Below are 14,758 nucleotides of genomic sequence, written 5' to 3' on the forward strand. Positions count from 1 at the left end.
GAGTCAGACTACGTTTCGAACGATTGTAATTTTGGCTAGGCCGGCAAGTGTTTACAGGCCAGTGGGATGAGCTTGCTCTAATATGAGGCTCTACCAAAAGTTTTAACCAAACGATTACCTACCCTACAGAACAAGGTTCCTGCTGATTACAAGTTTGTGGCTAGCCTGCACGGGAAGCATGGTCGCGCGATAGACGATAAAATATCAGGCCGTCCCTATCGCACTTACAAATAGTGCGATAGGGACGGCCTGCTATTTTATCACTTATCGCGCGACCATAATTGCCTGCCTGATGTGTGACGTGAGCATAAGACTCATTCATCCGTCCAGTGGTACCCTCATTGATGCGATTTATAAACATAAATACAGGGGGGAAAAACATTTGTTTGAGAAGAGCGACTAATTGGATATTAAGTAATGCCTGTCTGCAGGCGATACTACGGCGATAGTAGGCGGAAATAAGCGTTGTTTACATAATAAACCTTTTCAATTTCTATAATAAACTTTTCAATAGGTAGATGGGTTAAAGTACCTACCCGGAAAAATGAGGCTTCGTCTAGTTCCGTTGCGAAGGAACTGTTTTTAGAAAAAATGCTATTGGGATAAATCATTATTTGAGAAAATTACGCAAATTATTGTGCAAATGGGGACGTACATAAAAGGAAAATAAGTAAGTAAGTAAGTAAACGCTTTATTGTACCACCAACAAGAAATATTCAACACATCAAATATAAAAGAAAGAAGAAGGAGGAAATACCAAGGCGAACTAATCCCTGATTGGGATCTCTTCCAAAAGAACTCTTGTGGGGAAAAATGCGAACGGAAAGAATGCTACGCGGAAGTAACGCGTTTGGTAAACTGATTTAGCTACTCGACATAGTTCGCTCGAAAGAGTTAAGTGTAACCTGGAAGACCATGGTTGCCACAAATATTGTACTTAAATGATTCGATTTTGTGTCCAGGCCCATACACATTAATGTGCTGTGAAGCCTGTGAACCTAGCTAATATGAGACGCTCATATAAATAAATAAATAAATATTAGGGACACCTTACACATCAACTTAGCCCCAAACTAAGCAAAGCTTGTACTATGGGTGCTAAGCGACGACATACATACTTAAATGTATAAATAAATACCTACTTATATACATAGAAAACATCCATGACTCAGGAACAAATATCTGTGCTCATCACACAAATAAATGCCCTTTCCGGGATTCGAACCCAGGACCGCGGATTAGCAGGGTCACTACCGACTGAGCCAGACCGGACGTCATTGACGTCAATATAGAGTGGGCATCACGACTGTCTCAAATCAAGTTCAGTTCAGTTTTTAAAATTAAATGGCTTCAGTCCATTGGGACTATTTCGCCAGTGTCCAGGTGATGTGAGCTAATTATTGATAATTTTTGTAGGGTAAGTACGACAGTGTACCTACGGTGAGTTAGCACTTGTAAAATTGATAGCTAGATTTTACAAGAGCACGTGGACTACCGGCCGTTGACGACAAAAAAAAAGGCTAAACGCGTTTCGAGATTAATTATTCATCAGCTTCTCACTACAACATTAGTTAACTGCATAATAAGCTATCGATATTACACTTTAAACAATATTAATGAACAAAAGAAAAATAAATAATTCACAACACGAAACCGCTAAGATGGCGTTCGAACCGGAAGTCTCGTCCCAAATCAAAACCTACATTTATAGTCTGTATCTTGAGGTAAACTAGTAAATATCAATAAAATCTACCCTCACGTAGCTCCTTAAACCTGTTGAGGGTAAATGTAAAGATTACACGACCAATTAAGGAGATTGAAAACAGGCCGCCCAGTTCCTCTTGGTTTTGTATGTGGTTGGTTAACCAGCAAATGAGGACTTCCGGTTCGAGCGCCATCTTAGCGGTCTTGTGTCGTGAATAATTTATGTTTTCTTTTGCTCATTAATGATGTTAAGAGGGTAATATAGATAGCTTATTATGCAGTAAACTACTATTGTAGTGAGAAGCTGATGAAGAATTATTTTCGTAAAATAGCTTCTTTTATGTCGTCAACGGCCGGTAGTTCACGTGCTCTTATAAAATGTAGCTATCAATTTACTAGCACTCACCGTGCACTGTCGTACTTACCGTACCAAAATCACGAATTAATATTAGATCATATCACCTTGATATTGGCGAAATAGTCCCAATAATGGACTGAAGCGCTTTAATTAAAAAAAAAAAACAACAAATGTGACGTTATCTCTAGGTATATGGACCTTATTGTCGATGGCGCTTACGGCGTTATGAGCGCTGTTCGTCTACAAATACGACGCCGCGGGACGTAGGTAAACGCCATCGACGATAACGTCACAAATGTTGTAGATACCCGAAAATGTCCAAATTATTTGCTTATTACGTTTCTCGAAATACCTACCTAAAATTACAGAGTGTAGTAAGTGCATTGAAAATGCGTGTCTTGTTCTTTGAGTAATTATGTTAACTAGAGAGGGCACCTCAACTTGATTTTGTGTAACAACACTTAGAGCTGATCAGCACAAACGCGCTTAGTCTGTGCCGAACGGCTGTGGTAGATTGACGTATCGCAATGAAAAATATTTCGTCTAAATAATGCCGTCATGTGTAGTGAGGTACTGTACAAACTCAGGAAAATGTAACAAAAGCCAAGGAGTGACTTTTCATACGTAGGTTTACTGCATTTTTGTTTAAACACGCTTACTTTTTAAAAAATGTATCAATATAAACTCATGCCGAAGCGCCATGTTGCGGCGGCCATGTTTCGTTGAAACCAAAGAGTAAAAAATGCAACAAAAGCAGACGTGACAATATCGCAAGTTAGTTCAAGTTTCCTATCATACATTAAATTATATACATTTATCGACGCAAAAAAGGTTATTTAATTATTATTGTCAGAATTGCAGTTTTCCGACATGTCGGTCTATAACAGATTCTCAATACGCGTGTCGAATTTCATGTAAGTATGTAAATGTAAGTGCAGTACCTAACATGCCTGAATTAATTTGGGTAGGTAGACGGTCAAGCAAATTATGAGAGTATAAAAACGCGCGAAATTCAAATTTTCTATGGGACGATAAACCCGCGCCCATACATACATGGATGTAGATAAAGTTATGTGTGCGACTATAGATAATTAGGAATTAAAATGTTATCTTATTAACACAACAAAAACAACACTCATGTTTTAATGCCTACCATTATGCAAATGTCACATAAATAACTAATATCCAGTTGCGGCTACGTGTACACATGTACGCTCAGTCCGTATGCAGCTTTAAAAAATGTGGGCATTTAAAAAAAATTGGGACTCACAGAGTTGTTAAATAAAAGTTAAATCGCTGTCAGTTTTGCAACGATAATTAAGCATGGAATTTCAATAAAAACATCGTGAATTATACTAAGCTATAATCTAAATTTAGAACGTGAAAAAAGTTTTAAATACAGATTTCAAGCTTGATTATCATTACAAAACTAACAGCGATTTATGTTTTTTGTTAACAACTCACGCTAATTGAGAGTCATAAATTTAAAAATGCCCATGTAAACCCATGTCACTTCTATACTACGACTTCTAATCTATGCACTCTATGCAGGGCTCATCATCGCGACCGAAAGGTCGTAAGCGCCGAGTAAAATCGTAGCGCTTGCGACGTTACGGAAGCAGGCCATTGGTTCACACCCCGCCCCCTCGCCCCGCCTTCAGCTTACAGGCTGTGACACGTTCGTTGTTTGCTATAGCTCCTCTATACGAAGTAATAATTACTCAATGGTCTTGTTAGGTTTTGATTTGGGATAGCCGACTATCATCGTTCTGTCCGCGCTTGTGGAAAATGGTTTTACAAATCACATTGGTCGGTTATTATAGTGTTCGTAGAATGTTCCTATTATTCATATTCGGACAATAAATGTGGATGAATGGTATTCGAGATATAAGACCAAATTCCGAGATCTCTTGACACCCATCCCTTTCTAAATCAGGCTCTCTATGTGTTTTAATGTACGAGTATACAATACAAATCACGTACACCTTTGAATACATTTCAAAGGAAAACAAGGAAATTCGAGCGCAAGTCTCAGGAAATTGGAGTTTAAACTTCATTCTCCAGAATGCTTAAATTTTTATTATGCAATCATATCCATAAAATCTTATTTCCTGAAATACGGATTATCCTATTATATCAGTTCGTTCCTAGGTACTAGAGTTTGCCACAGAGTATAGCGCGTTTTCACATTATCCGATCCGATATCGGATGTAGGACCGATGTCCCGTACATTAAAGCCACCATCTTTGAGTTTTGCCTTTGAAATCCTTCCGACATCCGATATCGGATCGGATGATGTCAAAACGCACTAAGCGTCACGGTTATTCACTCAGTGTAGGTATTGTTGGTTCTAGAAGTAGTTACATATAAAAAATATATTAAATTATTTATTAATTAAAAAAGAAACAAGAGACAAAAAAAACAACTACATACAAATCGAAACGGAGTAACCAGTGACGTACTACTCATTCCATACCATATCCATTGAGCATCATAATGTACTGAGTGTTTTAAATCGACGCAAGTTTAGTACGACGTTTTTAGTAGGTACAGATGGCTCTCTGAAGTTTCGACCTGACGAAAAAATTAACCACTTTGCAAACTAGTGCAAAATAAAATGTAAGTACTGAAAACTACAACCACGCTGTAAACGCTACTTTATTCTAATCACCAAATCATTAAGTTAAAGAGTTCTCCAAACAGCTGTAAAGACAAGACAAAAAAGAGATATGTCACTATATATTTTCATTGTCACGACTGAATAACATCGTGAAAGCTGCGCCTCTGCACATATATTCATTTGTTACATTACGGCTGACAGAACAGAAAGTATGCAAAGGATTTCGGGATCGAGAGGCGAATCCAGACTCGGCACTTTAGTTCGCTGAGACGAGCCGTGCGTAGCGGACGCTCGATCGGAAAACTTCGGAAATTATCTGCCGACACTTCTATCGCGAAAAGTACGTTATTAAAACTACGTAAAGTTTGCCTGGTTGAATAAAACTCTCCTTAGTGACGTCACAACAACACTTTCTCAACTTGTTGAAAGTTTTGAAGTAAATGCGGCCTTAAATATGTCGTTAAGGGTGTCCCAGAAGTGGGGGGAAATTCTAATGTTGGGTCTCGTGTCTCTGTAATTTAATACAGGGCTGGAAGTTCGCCACTTAGTCCAATTAATTTACTATTGATTGGCAGTTATCGGCAACATCAAGTAAATTACTTGTTGCAAATAATAACAGACACAGTAAAGCGTTCATGAATTATAGTTTGGCAAATTTCTAAACCTGATATTTTTTTATAGAGAATTTTTGAAGACTTTATTCGTATCGAATTAGTTTTACTTGTTTTTGAGTTGCTCTGTAGTAAATATTGATAATGGTTATATCATAATTAAAATAGTAATTATATCAAAAAAGTTTTAACATTTTTTCCTATCATCCTGACCAGGTCCTGCAACTGAACACGTAATCAAAGTTAAACAAAGACAAAAGTGATCGAAAGTGTTTGCTGAAATGTTGTTTATAATGCTCAGTGCGGTTTTTATTGCAAGTAAGTATAAATTAAAGTTTAGTTTAATAACGATTCCAACGCTACATTAAATATTACCAATAAATTTCATGAAAATGGTGATTAAATTAGACGTTCATAAAATATTATTAAAAACACTATATTTCATATAAAGTCTTAAAAACCGAATTAAAAGTACCGGCATAATACCTAAGTAGGCTACATTATTACACAGCCTGATATATGATGTATGGCTTTTCCTGTAGGTAACTGGATGAGTTTATTATTAAACTGTATTTTTAATAGTTACCTATTTATTTTCAGCTACTTTGAAAAATATTGTGGCGAACCTCTTTTGAATCTTTGTTAGCTTAACCGTTTTTTTGCTAAAATTGGGTCAATTTCGAGTGATTGTTGAGTTGAGATTTCTCCATAAAAAGGCCTAAGGTACATTTATATTGTATGTTATTAGATCAGAATAGCCCTGTTGTTGTTGTAAGAAGTAACAGGGAGAAAATATTATGATGTACGTTACATCACACTGAAAACGTACCTACTAAGAGCGTGCGCAGACAGAGAGCGGTCTGGAGTTCTGCGTTCCGCGTTCAGAGTTCTGCGTTCTTTAGAATGTACCGAATCTGTAGCAACAACGCACACAGCGGGCAGTCTGCCCGCGGCGGTCAAAGTGGAACGCCGCGCTCTAGCGTTCTTTTCCCGCGGAGACAGAGAACGCCGGAACGCGGGGATGTCTGAGGTTGCAAACACAGAAAAAAAAATGAATTGGTTAGGAAAAGGAAGGATTTCTGAGGTCGAATCTACGGATAGTACACGACGAAATGCTGTTATGTTTATTTTATCCTTAATAAATAATTACAATGCCCTAAAATTACAGCCAGCCTTTATTTTTTCTCAATTAATGAAACTATTCATCGACATGCGAATAGAAATATCGAATCGCTGTTCATCTGTAAGGAGAATTTAACAGGTGGAATTTTTGAGCAATAATTTTTCATAGGAAAACGAACTATTCAGTGACATGTTGCATGTACAAAGACACAAACGAAACTAGAACGCGAGAATTTGAACGCCGCCTGTGTGCGTTGGAACTCTTGAGCGGTCAACGGTCACCAGAACGCGGAACTCTGACAGAACGCAGACCGCTCTCTGTCTGCGCACGCTCTAAATCCGTGAGCGGTATTTAGGGAATAAGGCCTCTTAAGTTTCAAGTACTATCGGGAGTTCGTGTTTGAAAAGCAGTAAACTGTTTGAGGGTCTTGCCAGTATATTATGCTTCCAATCTTATCACTTGTCTATGTGGATAAAGCATCCGTCACGCTTCGGCAAAGTATGGCAGTGTGAGAGTGACAGATGTCATATCCACGTGGATAAGTGATAAAATTGCAAGCATAATTGACGTCCGGTTGACGACCGGTCTGGCTCAGTCGGTAGTGACCCTGCCTGCTAAGCCGCGGTCCTGGGTTCGAATCCCGGTAAGGGCATTTATTTGTGTGATGAGCACTGATATTTGTTCCTGAGTCATGGATGTTTTCTATGTATATATAAGTATGTATTTATCTATTCAAGTATGTATATCGTCGCTTAGCACCCATAGTACAAGCTTTGCTTAGTTTGGGGCTAAGTTGATCTGTGTAAGGTGTCCCCATTATTTATTTTATTTATTTATTTATAATACGCCGGCTGTTCATTGTCTACTTACAATATACAAACAAACATTATAAAAATATAACAAATTAATCAATTAACCGGAAGAACATGCTTGGCGAAAATGAAGTCTCCGTGTCGATGGCGAAATACTTTTTAGTGCGGGTCGTGGCAGTACCGATACTTGACACTAACTTTAATGTTATTGATAAGAATGATAAGGGTCTCTCACACTTATTAATTTTATTATGTGTGAAAGAGATGATATTATTTTTTTCGTATTTAACTTAAACTAATATACCTACCGGGTGGTTCCTGATAATGAACCTAAAAATGTGTCGAATTTAACTAAAACATAATTATACACTTTTTGACATCTATTAATGAGGATAGTGAAATGGAAGGTCAGATGGCATTCGCTTTCGTAAAAACTAGTGCCTACGCCAAATCTTGGGATTAGTTGTCAAATCGGACCCCAGGCTCCCATGAGCCGTGGCAAATGCCGGGATAACGCAAGGAGGATGATGAGGGATTTTGACTGAAAAAAACTACTACTTTTTGACCAAACTGCTATACATTTAAAAAACTCTTTGTAATTTGTAGCGCATGTACTTCATATTTCGAATTCGTCAGGCAATTGGCAATTTCATGCGTGTGAGCACTTTAACGTCAAAAGGTTTTAAAATCGTTTTTATGCTTGTAAAATTTAATTTGGTATATTTTTTATGCAAAATGTGAAAATTTCCTTTATAAGTTAAAAACCGTCTCGAACACGCGTAATAGTAAACCGAGATCAACTGAGTCTCGTACGAAGGTGGGGACTGGGCGTGTGGTTTCTCGATTTATGACATCGTCGTCTCGCCTATCTGAATTCAAGAGGCATGGACCTATTGAAGTCAGGTGTCGCAAACGGCTTCAGTAACTCTGATTTTAACAAATGCATTAAAGAACAGGAACTTAATGACTTTTTCCAAAGAAATCGTTCAAGAGTGACTAAAGTATTAGGCATTGTACACATTGACGTTTGCGGGCATAATATGACTCAAAGCGACAAAGAAAAATCATTCCGTCTGATTAACCCCTGAAACGCCTTGCCCGAGACAATTCAAAACATTTTAAACTGCAATTTCAAATTAGGAGGCACACTCAAAGGTTATGACAGATGGCGACACCTTATCAGTCCATTGCACAGATAAAGAATTTAATACGTGAGAGCGAGAAGAAGATATTTTTCTCTCTCTCACACATATGAATGACAGTGACATGCCTACACTTGCACAGGCGCCGCCTGGTGGGATAAAATGCCAGTGTGCCTCCTCATTGATGTTTATTAATTTAGTAGCAAAGTTTGACGATGGAATATCCGGGGTTAAGGCTGCCTAGAAGGATTAAAACTAGCCAGTAGATCATGAAATGAGAAGATAAACAACGTGCTTGTGAAAAATCTGAAGATCAAGAGGCTGGCGTCTAAGCCGTGTGCTTATGTTTACTGTATATCTACTTACGTCAGATGTCGCTTTTTTACAAATAGTGCAATGGAGGCGGCCTGATGTGTTATCATTTACCGCGCCTGGAATTAGTAAACTGAGAAAAATACAGTGAAAGAGGAGATAATGAAACAGTTTGTTATAAAGGACTTTGGGCCTGTATTGTGAATACACGTGAGCCAGAAAGATAGGAAAATCGTTATTTCTGCAGTTACATCATAACTTGTCTACCATCTAGGTAGTATATGTGTGTATCTACTATCTACAGGTAAGTAGAAAAAAATAGAGATAATATGAAGGTATAGTGAGCTGCAAAATAGGCTACTAGACTCTTATCGAATTTGGCACAAGAAATGATTGCTTCCTGTAGTATTCGACATAAGTAACCAATTTTTATAGATTTTGGGTATTAAAAGTGTATGGTGGCTACGTATTTTCGATTAAAAATGTGTGTAATAACGCTGTCAGACGTGTAGTGACGTCATAGAACCTAGAGTGTGGCTAATGAAATATTGCCCCAACTTTTGGCGGGAAATTCAAAAAATACTAGGGCTGGTCACAAAGGTATAGTAGGAGCCCTAGATTTTTTGAATTTCCCGCCAAAAGTTGGGGCAATATTTCATTAGCCACACTCTAACTTAACTTAATGTCGAGTCAATCACTGACATGATGACCTTTATGCCTCATAACTTTAATGTCAGAAAATTTTGAGTTCAATTCGATTTACGTCATGCGCAGACAATCTATAGATTGATATGGCTAAATGATGTTTTTGCCTAATTAAGCTAAAGTAAACTTTATAAACGTTTTTTGTGGTTTTCAAGTCGTAATTAAAATAAATACTTTTTTTTTCGGTTAATTGGACAGTAGTAAATAATATAAAATAGACTTTAAAAACCGGCCAAGAGCGTGTCGGGCCACGCTCAGTGTAGGGTTCCGTAGTTTTCCGTATTTTTCTCAAGAACTACTGAAGCTATGAAGTTCAAAACAATTTACCTAGAAAGTTTTTATAAAGTTCTACTTTTGTGATTTTTTTCATATTTTTTAACCATATGGTTCAAAAGTTAGAGGGGGGGGGACGCACTTTTTTTTCCTTTAGGAGCGATTATTTCCGAAAATATTAATATTATCAAAAAACGATCTTAGCAAAACCCATATTCATTTTTAAATACCTATCCAACAACATATCACACGTTGGGGTTGGAATTAAAAAAAATATCAGCTCCCACTTTACATGTAGGGGGGGTACCCTAATAAAACATTTTTTTCCATTTTTTATTTTTGCACTTTGTCGGCGTGATTGATATACATATTGGTACCAAATTTCAGCTTTCTAATGCTAACGGTTACTGAGATTATCCGCGGACGGACGGACGGACGGACGGACAGACAGACATGGCGAAACTATAAGGGTTCCTAGTGACTACGGAACCCTAAAAAGGGTCAAATAGCCTATTGCATGGAGAAATTATAAATGAATTCATTGATAAATTCGCCCTAAGCTTTTGCAGCTGATAATATCTGTTCATTGAGCGTACCTACCTCATGATTGAAATATAGAAGGGTTGTAATAATTGCATTGACGAGAAGACGTATTTCCTTGTCCTCTTGAGGTTCTATATTCGAACACTAGTTAGGACAAATTTCTCTAATCAAAATTAAATCTTAATGAAATGGAAAAGATTTAATTTTTTTATTTCCTTAGAAGTAAAATTTTTGAAAGTCGCTTATTACGTCAAGTATACAATATACACGTAGCTTAATGTAGAAAATTCAAGTTTTTAGCTTTTATAGACCCGGAATATTTCAATTCTACTAATGCTCATATCGAAACTTTAAGTCGGTCTGGCGGATGGTTGGGTCCATCCGATTGGTCTGGCTGCTTACAAATGGTCTAGTTACAGGTCCCTGCGTATCATATATCAAAATCAGGCTTGAGAAAATGAGGTAAGTTAGAGTCGTTTTTTGCCAACTTTGTCGCGTCTGGTAAAAGTTATATTTATAATAAAATATACATGTACTTACGCAGTGTAAATAAAATTCATAGCTTAAAATTAATCTTGCACCACATATAAACTTTCATTTTTTTATTTCCTTAGAAGTAAAATTTTTGAAAGTCGCTTATTACGTCAAGTATACAATATACACGTAGCTTAATGTAGAAAATTCAAGTTTTTAGCTTTTATAGACCCAGAATATTTCAATTCTACTAATGCTCATATCGAAACATTAAGTCGGTCTGGCGGATGGTTGGGTCCATCCGATTGGTCTGGCTGCTTACAAACGGTCTGGTTACAGGTCCCTGCGTATCATATACCAAAATCAGGCTTGAAAATATGAGGTAAGTTAGAGTCGTTTTTTGCCAACTTTGTCGCGTCTGGTAAAAGTTATATTTATAATAAAATACACATGTACTTACGCAGTGTAAATAAAATTCATAGCTTAAAATTAATCTTGCACCACATATAAACTTTCATTTTTTTATTTCCTTAAGTGTAAAATTTTTGAAAGACGCTTATTACGTCAAGTATATAATATACACGTAGCTTAATGTAGAAAATTCAAGTTTTTAGCTTTTATAGACCCGGAATATTTCAATTCTACTAATGCTCATATCGAAACTTTAAGCCGGTCTGGCGGATGGTTGGGTCTATCCGATTGGTCTGGCTGCTTACAAACGGTCTAGTTACAGGTCCCTGCGTATCATATATCAAAATCAGGCTTGAGAAAATGAGGTAAGTTAGAGTCGTTTTTTGCCAACTTTGTCGCGTCTGGTAAAAATTATGGCCGGCGGAAACGGTTTGGCATTGATGATAACCAATTTCTAACAACGTGCTCTAACACATATATAAAAATCAGCCTTGAGAATTTAAGGAAAGTAAGCACTTTTTTTTTTCACCTTCATCACTTGATAGCAAAAAATTGGCCGATGGGCCGAACTATAAAATATGCACACATTAACCGCCGATATGAACTCTACATTGTCCCAAAGTTTCATCCTTGAGAATTTGAGGAAGGTCTGGCGGGCCTGGGCTCTGGGTCTATTAGCCATGTTTCATGAAAATCGGTCCACTATATCGGGTATAATTTTAATTTTGTGGTTATTATTTAAACAAACATTACAAAAATATAACAAAAAATCAATTAACCGGAGGGGCATGCTTGACGAAAATGAAGTCACCGTGTCGATGGCGAAATACTTTGTAGTCGTAGTACCGATACTTGACACTAATTTTAATGTTATTGTTAAGGGTCTCTCACACTTGTTATTATGTTAGAAAGAGATGATATCATTTTTTTCGTATTTAACTTAAACTGACATACCTACTGGGTGGTTCCGGATAATGAACCTAAAAATGTGTCAACTGAAACATAATTATACACTTTTTCTACTCCCGTGTCGGTATTCGTCATTTACCGTGTCGTGCATAGATCGTTAAAACCCTACATAAAAGATGCCCGCCCCCGGCCGGCGCCCCGCGTACCCACGCATACGATATAGCTCTTAAAGCATTGTTAGGTAGCCATTAAGGGATATAGCGGGCCGCGGGGCGCCGGCCGGGGGCGGGCGGCGGCGCGGGGGAGTGCGAGCAACAGGGTGAGTGCAGAAGACAAGTCAAAATACTTATAGGAAACAGTGCGAATTTCACGAAAGTTATTCTAGAAAACTATTCAAAAGTAAGTGCATGGTCGTAGAAAAAGTATTGTATGCAACAGTGTTTAACTGAGTCAAAAAATACTCGTGGCGTCTTAATAACAATTTTCGGCTTCGCCTCAAATTGTTACCCACGCCACTCGTCTTTTTTGACCTCCTTTAAACGCCTGTTGCATAAAATACTATTTTGACATCACTATTAATGAGGATAGTGAAACTATTCCCCATAATGGCGTGCGAATGCAGTTACGGACGATGTGTGGGACTCGCCGTTTCTCCGAGAGGGCGGAGGGGGGAAACTGCGGGCCGCTGTTGGCTAATTCCAAGACTTGGTGTAGGCACTAGTTTTACAAAAGCGACTGCCATCTGACATTCCGAACCCGAAGGTACCGAGGCCTAATTGGGATTAGTCCAGTTTCCTCACCTTAACCGATAAGCGACTGGCAAATATCCAGTACGAGCCAGGGTTAGAATAGAACTCGCTTCACCTTCGAAGTGAAAGTCGCACGCTCTTTCCGCTAGACCACCAGCGCTACTATTCTATTTAAAATAATGTGTATTTATTATTCAATAATATTTGGAATTAATAGCAATCAACCACTCACATCTATTCATAAAAAGTCATTTAAAATAAATTTAATCCGCACACGTTAACATCAAAAGTTTTCATATTTTGAAGGGCTTACGTTGGATTTTTAGTCAGTCACATCGGCACACAATATTATACCCACATATTTCAGACAGATTTACTTTTTAATAAATGCTTCGTTTCGATATAATACCTTACTTTAATATTTGCTTTTATTACTTTTTTTCTACTCCCGTACTGTTATTCGTGAGTTACAAGGTCGTGCATAGAACTTTAAAACCCTACATAAAAGATGTCAGGACAAGTCTATCTAGTCTATACCCTGAAAACATTTAGTAGCAGTAGCACGATATAGCTGTTACAGTTCAGTAAATACATTGCTACCAACTTAACAAACCAATTCGCAGAGTCGAGACTCCTTCGTTTTCTGCTGCGTTCATTGGCGACTCATCGAATCGCATTCAAATGTATGAGAACTCGATTCAACTCGGCTCGATTCGTCTTAGTGGCCAGGCTTCAAAGAATCATACCATAGACAGTTTTATTTTCATGTTTGCACTCAAACTGCATATTCAAAATGGTAGGCGGTCCACTAGATAACTAATAAGATGACTGAAAGTAGGTATTTGTTGAATTATAATTTTCTTTCAAAATAAGTGCTTGGTCGTAGAAAAAGTATTATTTATTTTATTTATTTATTTAATTATTATAATAAAAGGTAACAATGGTATAAATATACAGTGCTCCACAAAACTATGTTATAAGTTTGACTGTGGAGTCAAGAAATCAAATACTTCTAATTGACATTTCAGAAACATTAAAATAACATAAACATAAATGCAGGAAGACGATCCCTTATAGAGTTTCTAAGAGATACTTTTTTAACCGTCTTTTGAAGGTATTTTTGTTTTGTTCCTGTGTTATGTCACTTGGCAATGAGTTCAGTAAGTAGGGTATGCGTTTTTTAAGTGTCCTATCACCGTAGTAATTCGACACTCTAGGAACTACATATTTGCCTGCTGATACGGCTCTGGTGTTATAGCTATGGTTAACTTGTTCAATAAGGTCTTGCTTGCCATGGTTCCTCAAAGCTAACATATATTTAAGTTTTAATGACACAGGTAAAATTTTGCATGTTTTGAATAATTGTTTGTAATCTTTTTTGCAATTGTTTCTGACTTTTTTGCTAACAAGTAGTTTGAGGAAACGGGTTTGTATTGACTCTAGTTTTTCTATATTCGTTTTAAAGGTGAGGCCATAGCAGTCAAGACCGTAGCTTATGATGGAGTCTATTAAAGAATTATAAATACATTTTAACGTGCGAATAGGGGTTTTATGACTAAGATGATAAAATTTACTTAATAAAATTCTTAATTTTCTACAAATGAGATCTACATGGCACGTCCAGGAGAAGTTTTCGTCAATTTTCATGCCGAGATATGTAACGCTCTTTACTCTTTCTATAGGTTAACAGTTACAAGCTATCAATCTATTATGAAAGCAATTAAAACTATGTGTGAAAATGGATGGAGTAACGTTTGAAGGTGTCAGGTAAGGAGAATGTATTAGTATTAGTTTAGTCTTTTCGGCGTTTAATACAATACCGTTGTCGTGAGACCACTTGACGACGGCATCAACGTCCTCCTGAACGAGTCGGCATGTTTGTTCGAGGTCGGTGCCGGCGCGTAGCGCGCACAGGTCGTCCGCAAACATGTGCGCAGAGCAGTGGCGCAGTACTCCGCAAAGGCTGTTGACATGCATCAGATAGCAGAGGGGCCCACAGACCGAGCCCTGCG

General features: G+C 37.6%; 1 protein-coding gene across 2 annotated transcripts in view; it reads left to right on the forward strand.

Moving 5' to 3' along the window:
- Positions 1–4,959: 4,959 nt before the first annotated feature.
- The window catches only part of LOC125229432, an 83,183-nt gene continuing 73,384 nt past the window's right edge, over positions 4,960–14,758 (forward strand). Inside the window, exons 1-2 of one of the 2 annotated variants that reach the window (XM_048134264.1) lie at positions 4,960–5,022; positions 5,510–5,611. In XM_048134264.1, coding sequence (XP_047990221.1) covers positions 5,575–5,611 — 37 coding nt within the window. In that variant the 5' untranslated portion in view covers positions 4,960–5,022; positions 5,510–5,574. Of the gene's footprint in view, positions 5,119–5,509; positions 5,612–14,758 lie in introns of both variants that reach the window. The other variant, XM_048134263.1, reaches the window with a different exon arrangement.

Source organism: Leguminivora glycinivorella, chromosome 9 (genome assembly GCF_023078275.1).
Source record: "Leguminivora glycinivorella isolate SPB_JAAS2020 chromosome 9, LegGlyc_1.1, whole genome shotgun sequence".
NCBI classification, from domain to species: Eukaryota; Metazoa; Arthropoda; class Insecta; order Lepidoptera; family Tortricidae; genus Leguminivora; species Leguminivora glycinivorella.